The 15,047-nt window shown below is 41.1% G+C and overlaps 1 protein-coding gene across 1 annotated transcript in view; it reads right to left on the bottom strand.

The window, feature by feature from the left end:
* The window catches only part of SLC9A9 (solute carrier family 9 member A9), a 572,969-nt gene that overhangs the window by 541,935 nt on the left and 15,987 nt on the right, over positions 1 to 15,047 (bottom strand). Inside the window, exon 2 of the mRNA XM_074334001.2 lies at positions 14,827 to 15,029. Coding sequence (XP_074190102.2) covers positions 14,827 to 15,029 — 203 coding nt within the window. The remainder of the gene's footprint in view (positions 1 to 14,826; positions 15,030 to 15,047) is intronic.

Raw genomic sequence — 15,047 nt, 5'->3', positions numbered from 1 at the left:
TCAGACAGGGAAGAGCTGAGTCAGCAAGGACACAGTCACTGCAGGCATGCTTGAGGGGGTTGGAGTGAAGGGGAGGTGCTGAAATCAGCAAAAAGTCAATGCTAAACATCCTGATTTAAAATTAAAATGGTGTGTTTTGCAAATGGTGCATGCACCTTAAAATGGTGCTTTAAAAAATGCCACCAAACTTCCTTCATCATACCCATCTCAAACTGCTTCCCAAGGGGGAAATCCATGCCTGTCAAGGGCAGATGTTAAGGAAACAGAGTCATAGTCACAGCACACCTAACACCGACCGTAATTTTTTCTCATGTATTTTGAAAAGCACCCCTGTAAAGTGGGTATCACTAATCCCTGTTTTACAGATAAAGAAAAGTTAACTTGTCTGATGTCTCAATGTTAGAAGTGGCAGAGATAGGATTCAGCCATAGATTTAATTGCAGAACTACAACGGACTGAATATTTGGGCTGCCTACAAATTCATGTTGAAATCCAACCCCCAAGGTGTTGGTATTAGAAGGTGAGGTTTTTAGGAACTGACTAGGTCATGGGGTAGAGCCCTCCTGAAGGCAATTAGTGCCCTAATGAAAAACCTCCCACCGGCCCTGCCAGAGAGATCTCTCATTCTTTCCACCATGTAAGGACACAGTGGGAAGACAGCCAAGTACACTTGAACCAGGAAGCTTGCTCTCACCAGACCCTAAATTGCTGGTTCCTTGATCTTGGACATTCCAGCCTCTAGAACTGTAAGAAATAAATGGTTCTTGTTTGTCACTCAGGCTATGGTGTTTTTGTTATCGCTGCTCGAACAAAATCAGACAAAAACCTTATATACTTCCCTATATCACCTTAGAGGTAGTCAGAAGTTAAGCTAAAGATATGAAGCTCTAACAGTAGAATTTTAAGACAATCACCATGTGGAAAAGGACTTTGTGGTGAAGTGAAAATGAGGTGTTTGCATATTTCCAATTCTCTTAAAAATGCAATTATATGGACATATAGTCAGTCGTGCTAGTAATTTAACTCTTTGGAGGAAAAAAAATGCCCACAAGCTCTGATTTGTAGCACTTGACAATTTCTGCGGTGTAAATAATTCCACCAAGACCCACTTCAAGCTGCCAACGGTTTAACAATTGGCTTGCAGAACTCCTGGATATTTGATAATCAGCGCTTAAGAGCTGGGACAAGCCCGTTCCAGTGTCATTTGACACCAATTATGTATTAACTCATCATTTGGGTACTATGCTTGGACACATAACCTATATACATGTTTCCAGCCCCTGGAAGGTATAGGAAAACAGAATATTCACTTGGTTGAATTAAAAGGACAACCAAGATGGTGCACTAGGTAAACCCTGCATTTACCTTCTCTCACAATCACATCAAAATTATAACTAATCTACAAAACAACGATTATTGAGCATTGCCTAAAAGCAGGCTGAACTGAAGCCTTTTAACTAAGGACGCGCAGAAGAAGCCACCTCCAGACTGGTATGACGGTCAGAGATGCAGAATGGGCTGGTCCCACAATCGTATGTGACCATTAAAGATCGGGAGGGCTATTTCAGCTGTGGGGGGTCCCTCCCCATCCCAGAGAAGAGCAAGAGATACTAGCCCCACTGCACCCGGGGTTCCAGTGCTGGGGAGAGAAGTCCCCATAATTTCTGGTTGTAAAGACCAGCAGAGATTGTGACTCAGTGAGACAGAGTGCAGCTGCACTCACAGGTGCCCCTTTTAAAGGGACTTACCCACCAACGGAATCACTCGCTCTGAGCTCCAGCGCTGGGGCAGCGGCTGGAGAGGTGGCAAGGACACATGGTGGGGAATTGAGTTGTCTGGCTTGCGACGGAAGAGGGAGAGGCAGCTTTCTCCTGGAAAGGGGAGCTGGCAGAGGCCATTGTTTCTTTGTTGAGCCATCCCCCCTTCCCAGTGTGTGGTCACATGCAGCCACCATATCTGAGTATTGCTGTTCGTTTGCCCCGCCCTGGTGATTTGAGACCCGGCCCAGCCCAACCTTTGGGCACATCCAGGCTGCTTTTGATGGCTTTTTCATACAGACTGCCTGCCTAGACTCAAGGGGCAGACTTTTGAGGAACCCAAATAAGCAACATCTGGCTTGAGCGTGTCCTGTACCTCTGGCTGAGCAGCCCTAAGATGGCACTAGCGGCAGCCGGCCTTGGTTCGCAGCTTGGCCTCTCAAGGTGCTTCCAAGCACAGCCCGGGTGGCAGCCATCTGCGAATTTCTTTCTGGCTTCCTCTGGGTGGCTCCGGCTGGGGCACTGGCTGTGGCTGAAGTAGACCTACAGTGGATCCCCTCCAAGGTGGTCCTGGGGCTGGCATTCCCAGTGGACAACTTCAAAACAAGCCAGAGCACCACCTAGCCATCTCCAAGTATGACACACCCAAGAGGCAGATTAAGAAGGCACCAGAGTCCTGCTGAGGCAGATCCTGCTCTGTAAGATCAGCCCCTGAACCACAACTCTTTCCTTGTAGTCAAGGCCAGTCCTCACAACTAGTGAGCCCAAGGGTCAGTCCCTCTCATTGATGTGCAATTATCAAACAAGGCTCAACTACAGGAGTAGGGCACAGACAACCCACACAGGGACATACCTGGAGCACGTGGCTCAGGTGACCAAAAAGACTGCGCCACTGAACCTCACGGCACACCTACTACATAAGGCCATTCTACTAAGAACGGGAGGCATAACAGCCCTACCTAATACATAGAAACAAATACAGGGAGGCAACCAAAATGGGGAGACAAAGAAACATGGCCCACATAAAAAAATAGAACAAAGCTCCAGAAAAAGAACTAAGTGAAACGGAGATAAGCAATCTATCAGACACAGAATTGCAAACACTGGTTATAAGAACGCTCAATGATCTCAAGGAGAACTTCAACAGAGAGATAGGAGTCATAAAAATGGAGATGGAAACCATAAAAAAGAACCAGTCAGAAATAAAGGATACAATAACAGAACTGAAGAATATATTACATGGAATCAACAGTAGATTCAGAGGAACCAACCAGTGATGTAGAAGATAGTACAAAACACCCAAACAGAACAGCAAAAAGAAAAAAAGAATCCAAAAAATTGAGGAGAGTTTAAGGGGCCTCCAGGACAATATCAAGCACACCAACTTCCACATTATAGGGGTACCAGAAGGAGAAGAGATAGAGCAAGGAATTGAAAACCTATTTGAAGAAATAATGACAGAAAACTCCCTAACCTGGTGAAGGAAATAGACATACAAGCCCAGGAAGCACAGAGAGTCCCAAACAAGATAAACCCGAAGAGGCCAACACCAAGGCACATCCTAATTAAAATGACAAAGGTTAAAGGCAAGGAGAGAATCTTAAAAGCAGCAAGAGAAAAGCAGTTAGTTACCTACAAGGGAGTCCCCATCAGACTGTCAGATGATTTCTCAACAGAAACTTTGCAGGCCAGAAGGGAGTGGCAGGAAATATTCCGAGTGATGAAAAGCAACAACATACAACCAAGATTGCTCTACCCAGCAAGGCTGTCATTTATAGTTGAAGGACAGGTAAGGAGCTTCCCAGAGAAGGAAAAACCTCGGGAGTTCATCACCACCAAACCAGTATTACAAGGATTCTTAGAAGGATTTCCTTAAGATGGGAGGGAGGTTAAGGACGGGTGACAGTGGACAGGATTAAGAAGAACAAATTGGGTGTTATACAGTAGCCATGGGGATGTAGGGTATAGTGTAAGGAATGTAGTCAGCAACATGTAATAACTATGTATGGTGTCAGATAGGTACTAGATCTTTCAGGATGATAGATGTGAGGGTGTTGGGGGACAGGGTGAAAAAGGTGAAGGCATTAAGAAATACAAATTAATAATACAGAACAATGGTGTAAAGATCATGTAAGTCCAGATGGGCACTGGACTTGTTAGGAAGATCACATCATAGACTATGTGGATGCCTGACCAATGTGCTATACACCTGAAGAGCTAAAGTAGAATAATATTGAATGTCAACTATAACTGAATATATAGGTATATATGGTCACAGGATGTGGAGTACAACACAGGGAAGATACTTGATGGTATTGTAACAGCTATTATATATAAGATGTCAGAGGGGTAGTAGATTGAGGGGTGGGTTATCACTTTATGAGAGATTTAAATGTCTAACTATTATGTTGCTTTGTACACTTGAAACTAATAAAAAATAAAATAAAAAAAGAATTTCATCAATGGAGAATGTACAGACTTAAATTTGCATAACAATCTTACCCTATTTACTGTACTTTTCCCGGTCACCTTCCTAAAATTTACCACACCCACACCTTTCTTTGTTTTATTTGAAGATGGAATTTAAGGCTGAATTCTAAGCCACTTCTGGGGATTACTCAGTCCCTAGATTTCTCTCGTGTGTATATGAAATGAACATGTCAATAAACTTCTGTTCATTTTCCTCTTGTCAACCTTTCATTACAGGGACCCTAGTCTAGAACCTACACAGGTAGGAAAAAAGGTTTCTCCTCCCCTGCAAGGGTCATTTGTTAAATACTGAGCCTTGAATGAAGAAGGTCTTGTCGCCCCGGCTGCTAGGAGTGCTGTTAGCCCCTTCAGGGACTGCCAATACTGCAAAGAACCACCTCATCCAACGTCACCCCCTTTCCAGAATAGCCCACGCCCACAGACAGAATGACAGGATATTTTAGACGACAGGCAATCTCAGTACAACTGGGATGACTCTGAAGAGCCTTCTAATTCCAGAGCTCCCCAAGGACTTAGTTAACCTGCATCACAGCCTAACTTCGCCCTTACCCTGCTCAGGCTTCACCACTCATCCGTTCATAAGGCACTGATCTCATGGGCACTTATCCATCCTGCCTGCTACACTCCAACTCCGAGTCCACTTTTCTGGGAACTCATCATGCAACAGTCAAAAAGAAAGGTGAAGAGAACCTACAAATGCGGGATGTTCTTGCTGCACACACCCCTACATGAGGCAGATATCCATGAATCCGACAGTATCCAGTTAGTCTTACATCAGAAATAGATCTGGGAGGAGCATCTGGGGGACCCACCAACCCAAGACGGGCTTAAATGGCAACAGGAGACAAGCCAGGTAAATGCATTGCTCCCTGATGGCTCCAACCCTTCTGATGGGTCCACCCCTCCTGTGCAGGCCAAGGTGCATCCCACCCTCAGGTTGAATCAGCTGTGAATGAGGCGTTTCTTCATGACCTTAGGGAAAAGCCGGGAAATGCAGTCAGATGAAACCTTGTATAACTACGCATTGGAGACCAGCGATGATAAATGTGCTCTCTTGCCACCATTTAATGTTTTAGAGGGAACAAAGCAAAGGGGAAAAGAGCTGAAAGATCCATTCTGTTTCATCTTCTCAGATTGAAGAGTCTGATGGGAAATGTCTCTTCCTCTCTCCCTCTGGAGTTGGACAAATGGGTTGTTAGATGGATGAAGTCCTGGGTTTCTACATATGGCCCAGAACCACCATCATGTTCTTAGTGACCTATGATGATCCAAGATTAGGCTACAGTCAGGAGGCAGGAGTGATTGGGACATGGGTGGGGGCATTCCAGTTCTTTCTGCCTATGGTGGTCTGGGACATTTTCCAGGACTTGATGCCAGGAATCTGAGAAGCCATCTCCTTTACTCCCATAGCACTCTCCTCTTATCAAGTTCTGTCATGTCAGAAAGAGCACCAATGCCAGCGTTCAACCTACACATATGCTTTCACATGACTCTTCCTTTTCCAACCAAGCGTGAGTGTGAGACACATCAGCACACTTTGTGCTCAAATCACATGTCACTCTGAGAGACCACTGTCACCAACAGCCCTTACATTACTTTGAGTAGCTAGGTTTTCTGTTAAGAAATAAAATTAAAGGACTGGTTGGAATTCAATCCCTGACCCAATGAATGTTCCAGTGGTGGGTTTCCAAGAACACAAGTCCTGAGTGATGATGTGTGAAGAAAGAAAGAACAGTCCTCTGTCCACTGGTCAGAAGTTCTGGGTGCTGTGTCCACAGCACTGTCGAGATGGAATCTAGGTGGCAGGGGCTTACCCCAAACTCTCCCAGAAGTATCTGGTGAAGGAACGCTGTCCAGGGCAATTCTTCATCCCGCAGTTTGGGGTGTTCCAAGTTATAGGCAAAGAGACGGCAAAGAACAACTCCATGGTGTCTGGCCTGTGCCTTCTGAAGGCCACCCTGCCAATGGCCAGGGGCCTCCACAGAGCCCGCCAGCCTGTACGGTGGTCCTGCTCTTTCTGCATCTTCTGCACTTTCACTCCCCATTCCAAATCGTCGTCTCTCTCCCTCTCCCCCACCCTTCTCGACTGTGACTGATACAATTTTTCCTCAATTTTTTGTATAGGCAAAAATGATGTTGAATATTGAAAAATATAGCAAAGAGCTGGCAAGGAAAAAAATGACCTACAGAAACCAAAGACATCTAATGTTACTTAGTTTTGCCCTCTGCTTTGAAATTCTCTTCTTGTAGATCTCTGCGCGGCTCATTCTCCATTCAGACCTTAGCTCCCCTTGTACCTTTTTCAGGGCGGCCTTCCTTGCAGGACATATCTAATACATTTATTCATTCTCTCATTTTGCTACCTTTTCCTCGTGGCACATATCTCTACCTGACACTGGATTATAAATGCTTGTGCCGGACTCTCCCTTGTCTATCTCTCCCGTAGAAGCTAAGCTCCATGAGAGCAAGGACTTTGTTTTGTTCACTGGTGTACTGCCAGCACTTAGAACAAGTGCCTGGAATATGATGAACGCCCAATAAAAAACATTTGCTGAATGACTACATGAATGAAGAAAATCCATTTTGTTCAATGACTAAATTAAAACCAAATGGAACTAATCATCAGGGAAATGCAAATCAAACCACAATGAGACATCACCTCACACATGTCAGGGTGGCTCATATTGAAAAGACAAGAAATAACAAGCGTTGACAAGGATGTGAAGAAAAATGAGCGTTTGTGCACTGCTGGTGGGAATGTAAATTGATGCAGCCATTATGGGAAATAGTATGGAAGTTCCTGTAAAAATTAACAATAAAACTATCTTACGACCCAGCAATTCTACTTCTGAGTATGTATCCAAAGGAATTGAAATTAGGATCTCAAAGATATATCTGTACCCCCATGTTCATGACAGCATTATTTACAATAGCCAAAATATGAAAATAACCTAAGTGTCCATCGATGGATAAAGAGATAAATGGATAAATAAATGGGTAAAGAAATCCAAAGATATACAACGGAATATTGTTCAGCTGAAAAAAAGAAATTCTGCCATTTGCAACAGTATGGATAGACCTTGAGGACATTATGCTAAGTAAAATAAGATAAAGACAAATACTATATGATCTTATTTATTTTGAATCTGAAATAAATGCATGGTAACATAATAGATTGGTGGTTGACAGAGGTGAGAGGTGAGGGGTGGGGGAAAATGGATGAATGAAGTCAAAAGATACAAACTTCCAGTTATAAGGTAAACAAGTCCTGGGGATATAATGTACAGCATGGTGATGATAGTTAATAATACTGTACCGTATATTTTAAAGTTGCTAAGAGAATAGATCTTAAAAGTTCTCATCACAAGAAAAAAGTTTGTAACTATGTAAAGTGATGAATGTTAACTAAACTTACTGTGGTCATCATTTCATGATATATACATACATTGAATCATTATGTTGTACATCTTAAACTAATACAATCTTATATGTCAGTTATATCTCAATAAAACTGGGGGGGGGATACATTTATAACAAAAGAAAGGCAGAGGGATACTTAGAGTCTTGAGACATTCTGAAATCATTTCTCAAACCAACTTTCTATAAAGACAGTTGAACAAAGGTGGAAGAAAACAACTAAAACAAATTTAAGAAATGTTAAGTTTCTTTATTAACAACAGATCTCTTAACTAAGCTTTAGAACGGAAGTAGCTAAGTCTATCCCTATAGCCTCACCCCCCTCACTGCCGAACTTGAGATTCCCCAGGACCATCTCAGTAGTAAGAGCCAAGACTTGTCATGATAGAGAAACATAAATCACAAATCCCTATTCTCTGTAGAGGGGAGGAATAATTGATGGTATCCTACAAATGTTTCTACAAATCCCAAGTGCTGCTTTTTCGTGATGCTTGCTTCTCTCAGTGTGCCTAGAACAGTTTTAGAGGAAATGTCTTTTCTATCTTTTCTTTATCCTTCCCAAAAGGGTCCCAGTGTTAACTGTACACATTTATCTTGTGGTCCAATGACTCCTGGTCAAACTGTTCCTGTTACCAGAAGAGCTTTGCCCTCTGGCCTCTGCAACCAGAATAGTCATGCAAAGGGAGAAACTGGAAAAAAACAAACTTAGTTTACAAATAAACATATGAGAATTAAGACCCTGGACCACAAAAAGTCAAAATATCATTAAAAAAAGTTGGACAGTGAGAAAAAAATTAAGACACTGATGTTTTAATGCTGCAAATACAAAATTATTTTTAAAAGTCATATGATTACTATTGACTGAAGACTTCCTTAAAATATCTCTAAAATATACAATATTGTCAACAAAATTGATAATATCTTCTGTGTGACATGTTTGCAGACTGGTGATTCTCTTTATTGAAACAATAGCCAGGACAGATTACTCAGCAGTGTTACTTACTCCAAAATAACTTCCCTTACCAAGTGATAGTGTCACTTGTCACACAGGAAGTGAAGCAAAAATTTCACTGGGTAGTTTCCTTTGGCTTTTTACATTACAGTCAACTGATTTATGAGTGACGGGAAGTATAAATTTAACTGTGCTGACAACTTTTTGAAAATTTACTGTGTCTGCAAAGACCTTTCTAGGCAAATGAACTGCTGACCCTTCCAACTCAATGTGGCACAAACGTAATTGGCTAAGTCAATGATAAATAAATTAATGATGAGACAGATTCATTCATTCATCAGTTTTAAACAATACTTGTGATTTTCCCCCTCCAAACCAGCTTCTTCCCCTAACTTCTAACTTCCCCATTTCTGCCCCACCACCTTCTGTGAACCCACAAGACCATGGTAGCAGAGTAAGCTGTTCTGTCTTTCTCTTTGGCACAATTGGACCAAACTCTACAGCATCTTCCTTCCTTGCTTCTATTCCATCTGCCCCTTGGTAACCAGCCAAGCGCAGGCCTCATCTGTCTCCTTACTTTCACTCTCTACCATGTACATGGCAGCCTGAATATCCCTTTAATTTTGTCACCATTACTCTTCCACTGACTACAGACAGGGTGGGCACTGCTTCACCTGGCATTCAAGGGCTTCCATAACTAAGCTCTGCCCTTATCTCTAGCCTTATGCTTCACTCGTCTTCCATACTTCAACCAATTAAAAATGCTTTTCTTTCTCGCAGTATTCTCCATCCTATTTACCACCTCCATATCATACTTTTCCCTGTGCTTGTAATGTCTCTCCCACCTCCATACACCACATACAACACCACCACCAGAGCCAAACAACTATCCTTCCTTAAAATATTTCTTCTCACCCTAACAAGATAATTCAAGCGGTACTTGACCCACTCCTTTGATACCTGCCTTATGGTATATTAATTCCTTTATTCAAATGCTGTGTTTCCCCCTGACTTACTAATAAACTCCTTGAGACCATTCCTTATTTCAGAACTAAAACTGATAGGGACTCACTCAGTTCATTTATGTTGAGAGAATGAATGAATGATGGAGAAAGTTCTTTGATCACCTGCATTTCAAAAGCAAGATTTAAACTTCCTATTGATATGAAATTCAGAAATGCTTAGTGGACATTTTGGTACACTTAAATATTACACTACAAATTAATGTTTGTAAAGCCATTATGTAATAGAATATAGGTCCCATTCAGTTAAAACTAGTTAAGGATATCTTGCACCCACAGAACAATTTGACAAATGATGTTGGAAACACTGACTGGATAAATACAAATCAACAAGATCTAGTTTTCTTCTCTCAGAAGGTTGTTTTGAAATCATCAGCTGCTCATAATGTATAGAAAAGTACTGTTTTCACCAATCTTTAAGTGAAAATATATTTTTTCTTTTCTATATTTTTATCTGAATTGAGCATGAACACAACAAGCTGGGCATATATTTCCTGAAATTTTAGTATGTTTACATGTGACATAAAAGCACAATATACTGTTGCTTATATAAATACGAACAGCTCTCATATTTTCCAGTTTTATACTTTCTTTTTGGTATAAAACTGGAGATTCAGGGAGCCATCAAGCCTGACTCTGTTTCAGAGCACATCAATACCTAACCATCCCAGAAATACACGTGCTCTTACAAATCTTCCAGGAGGCAATTACATTGCACAATAATTCACTCCAGCCTTTCCAACTCTGAAGTCAGGAATTTCATCCAACTCTCTAAACTACAGTCTTCTAACTAAGAGTAAAACTCATTTATTTATCCTGTAACTTTTAGAAGCAAAGGCCAAACACTCTCTTTAATCTGTGCCACAAAGAAGAAGACTCAGGGAGGCTGCACCAGTGGCTTCTGTGATTCCACTGTGCGGGGCCTCTTTTTGTGCTCTGACCATCCTCCTCTCTTTGTAGCTCTGGTCCTCATCTCCTTCTACCCGTCTCACTGTGACATTTCCCAGGCCTCAGCCCGAGGTACCCGGCCCCTCTGTCCACGAGGCCACTTGGGAGCATAGTGTGTGGGGTACGATTAACCACTCAGAACTCAGGGTACAGTGCAATGGGTACACTGCTGTCACTGAGCAGTCGTGGGACCCTGGACTCACAGTGTAATTTCTCCAGATATAAATTTACTATCTGCATGTACACAGTTAAACTTAGATAATACCTTAGTTTCTTCAAGCATTAAGCACCTGAAATAATTCTACCGTCTCCCAGATGATAATTCCAAATACTCTAGCTGTATACGCTCTAACCAGCTTTCAGACTCTTTCACTCATCATCCATTTATTCACATATTATTTATTAGGCAGCAATTATGCATTAGGTGCTATGATAGGCTTTAAGGATATATTGGTCAATAAAAAGGCATGGTCACTGTCTCTGTGAAGGTTACTGCCCGTGGACAATAAACAATTCGAGAATAATAATTAATAAACAAGAAAATAAATATCTACTTTTAGATGGTGTTAAGTACTTTGAAACAAAATAGAGGGAGAGGGAAAAAGAGAGAGAGGAGAGAGACACTACAGAGTGAGGAAAGCGCAGGGGAAGCCCTCTCAAAAGAGATGACATTTTGGGCCAATATTCCAGAGGTAAGAAGGAGCCTGACATCTGAAAAGCAGGAGTGACACCATTTCAGACGAAAAGAATGACATGTATAGAGGTACTGAAGCAAAAATGCTTTGTGTGTAAAAGGGGCTGGTCAGTCTACAGCAGTGGGGGTGACTGAACACAACACAGACCTTAAATCACTGGTTCCCACACTTGTCTTCCCATTAGAATCACCTGGTGACCTTCTAAAGTTCCAAGGATGAGAACACACCTTACATCAGTAAAATCACAAACCCCAGGGGCAGGACAGAAGCATCAGGATGTTTTGAAGCTTCGAGTGACTCTAAACTGCAGACATGTTTGGGAACCACTGACTTCAATCGATTTTCGTGCTTAGGTCCTCATTTTACTCATCAATGAAATGATTGGGCTCAACTTAAAGAAGGCAGGTTTCTTTCTTGCTCTAAATTAGATGATCACTATATGCAGATCCAGGGTCATTTTCACCCATCCTTATCCTCAAATCTTTCCCTCTCTTACCTCTCTCCTGGGACTCTCATATTCTCTCTGCCAGGTCTAAAACCTACGAATCTTAGATTGTTCTCTTCACACTGTTCCTATACCAAGCAGGTTTGGTTGATCCAGAGTCTGAGAAACCTTCTTCCCTTCTCACCCAGAAAACCACACCTCCCAGCCTCACCCTCCAATCCATCCTGGCCGGTGACCTGTCTGAACTCAACTCCTACGCCCGATCCAAGCCATGTCCATCCTCCAAAGCCCTTCTCAAGTGCCCCCTCCTGCAGGAAGCCTCCCTAACCAGGTCAAGTAGCTGTGATAAGTAATCTGTAAAGTTTTCGAGTTTGCATAGTCCACAGGATACAATTTAGAACTAAATTATAAGTAGGCATATGTTATACATTGGTCTCATCTTCCCAACAGACGTTACATAAATAAAACAACAAACAGTCATTTTGTTAATCCCTGGCATATAGTAAACACTCAGATATTATTTGGCAGCAGCTGTGGCAGCACTGGTGTTAGGCAGTGTGGCAGCTGGCACTGCCATTGGCAGTGGTCTTAGCCATGGCCGTGGTGACAGCAGCAGACGCAGTGAGGAGTGCACTGTACAGGGCCTCATGGCAGCTAGGCGCTTTATCCACAGCATCTTGTTTAAACATTAAAACGATCGTACAAAATGGGTCTGATCACTTTACAAACAAGAAAATTGAAGATTAGGAAATTCAAGAAACTTACTAAACATGGATGGAAGATCTGGCTGGTCCTAAAATGGAGCAATGCTTCCCATTACTCTATTTTAGCTCCCTATAAGCCTTCCAATGAATGGACCCGTTTTGGAATCCTTTTGCCTCTGACACAGATTAATTGATTGATTGATAGGAATAGTTGCATGCAGTGGAAAATTCCCTTAAAGAAGACAGACTACGGCTTTTTTTATTTTCAAAGACTAACTAGAGTCCCCCAACACTGGCACATAAGCAACAACAAAAATTGTGCATTAATATATACTCTGACAATTTATAAACCAGATCCTTTCCACTTAAAGTCACCTAATATTGTAAGTATACCAGTGGACGCCCCTTTCCCCACCAACAATGAGGGGAGGATGTACTCTGGGTATTGAGTCATCTATTGCCAGCCTTGGATGTCTGGAGGAACAAATGCTAATTGTGACTCAGTGAGTCACATAATTTAGAAGTTAATCTAGAAAACACTTGAGCCATTCAGGGTCAATTAAACATTTTATATGCAGAACTCATAATCTATCCAATGAAAAAAACCAAGAGGACCCCAGCAACTTAGATACTCTCTTCATCTCTTGCCTTACTTTTTCAAAAGCAACCACTGGAGTTTGGCTGCTGATAAAGGAATCAATAGGTCAGTAATACAGAAACAAAATTTCTGATCAGGTGTTTTTTGGCAATCCTAACAGAGAACAAAATTGCTATAGGAACCGAGCGTTATCAGCATCTTTGGGAGTCAAGTATTGTTTGCAGAAACAATACTGCTTAGAAATTTAGATAAAGATAAAAAGCAAAGAGGACAATACTTAGTTTATGTCCAGGTACTAAACCAAAGAAAGTAAAAACTGAAGTGCATGTTTTAATTAAAACCCTATGCTCCTAAGAAGTTCTTTATAAAAAATTGTTTATTTCAACATAGATAATTTTCTATTATCCTTATGAACAGAAAGAATGACATGGAAGAGATCATCCAAAACAGCAAATCTAGAAGTTACCCCTATTTATTTCAGAAATATGTCATTTAATTTTCTTTTTGTGTGCTTCAATTTACTTTCCTAACTGTTTGATTTAGGCAAATATTATAATTAGTTTCACTTTCCTGAGCCCTCACCAAGTACTAGGAGGAAGTTCATCCAGAAATGTGTTAGTGAAAGATAATGTGTGGGGGAAAGAAAGCAACTAAAAATTACTCATCTTGAATGAGGAAAAATGGCAGACCAAATATCTCCCTTCCTGCCCCCAAATCTCTCAAAATGGAAACAAAATTAAAATGTGTATATTAAAAGAAAACGAAATCCATTTAGGATGAAAGTGATGAAATATACTTCTATAATATCAAAGATGTTATGAGCTCTGACCCAAACCAAGTGGATCTGGAATAAGTCACACGAAGTTCTGGTTCTTAGCATGTACTTGTATTGTTAAACACAAATTCACTTATTCCAAAGACTGACCTGTAACACACAAGGCACCACAAAAGGTAACTTCACCTGTTTTCTGACTCAGAGTCCTGAGAGCAGAAGGAAGTGTTCCTTCTAATACCTGAAAGCAGTTCACAAATTTGCAATAATAAAACCATTTTTGAAAGATGAATCACTTCACACTTTTTCTTTTTTCTACCTACGGATTCTCTAACTAAACTGATGGAATAAAGGTCGACTGAGATCGATCTATTGTAAATGTATTTACAAACAGCCAAGTGGCCAGTGTTTTGTGCTGACAGTCAAACGCCAGTCATCCTAGATCAAGGCATGCACACTGTTTCATCCCTCCCCCATGTCCCTTTTGACTTCAGGGAAATTTGAACGGAGTAGCCAGCTGGTGATAGATAGATAGATAGATAGATAGATAGATAGATAGATAGATAGATAGATAGATAGATAGATAGATGCTTAAAACACACATGTGAAAACTTGAATCAAGTATCATGAAAGGCAGAGTCAGCTGAACTACTACCATGTTTCCCCAAAAATAAGACTGGATCTTATATTAACTTTTGCTTATGTTCACAGATGTCATCCTGAAAAATCATGCTAGGGCTTATTTTCCAGTTAGGTCTAATTTTCAGGGAAACACAGTATCTTTTTCCCTAAAGTAACTATGGCTTGCAAAACAATTATATGAAAAAGTATTCATTTCCAACTTTTAGTAAAAAATACAGACAACTGGGCTTACAATAAGAATATATCAAGATGTTAACCCCCAGTGCAGTGTTGAAAAAGAACATATATATGTGTGTGAATATATTATAGTATGCATGGTGGCTAATATATGATGCAATTATTTATATTGGAAAACAAAATCCTATGACCAGATACGATCCTTACCTTTTCAAGGATAGCATTGCCTTGGTGGGGATTGATGTTGTTCTGGCTTATTTCTCTCTTATATTCATATTCATAAACTTGGTCAGTGATATTAATCAGCAGAGTTGATGGACTGAAGGCCAGTTTTCCACAATCATACACAGTTCCACTTTCAATATCAGTTGGTGCCGTAGCATATCGTATGATTAATCCCATTATGAGGCCTAAAATAAAGAATAAAC

The sequence above is a fragment of the Rhinolophus sinicus genome, chromosome 17, assembly GCF_057876585.1.
Source record: "Rhinolophus sinicus isolate RSI-liver-muscle chromosome 17, RSI-T2T, whole genome shotgun sequence".
NCBI classification, from domain to species: domain Eukaryota; kingdom Metazoa; phylum Chordata; class Mammalia; order Chiroptera; family Rhinolophidae; genus Rhinolophus; species Rhinolophus sinicus.
The sequence above is the reverse complement of the archived record's forward strand: the minus strand, read 5'-3'. Positions and strand labels throughout refer to the sequence as shown.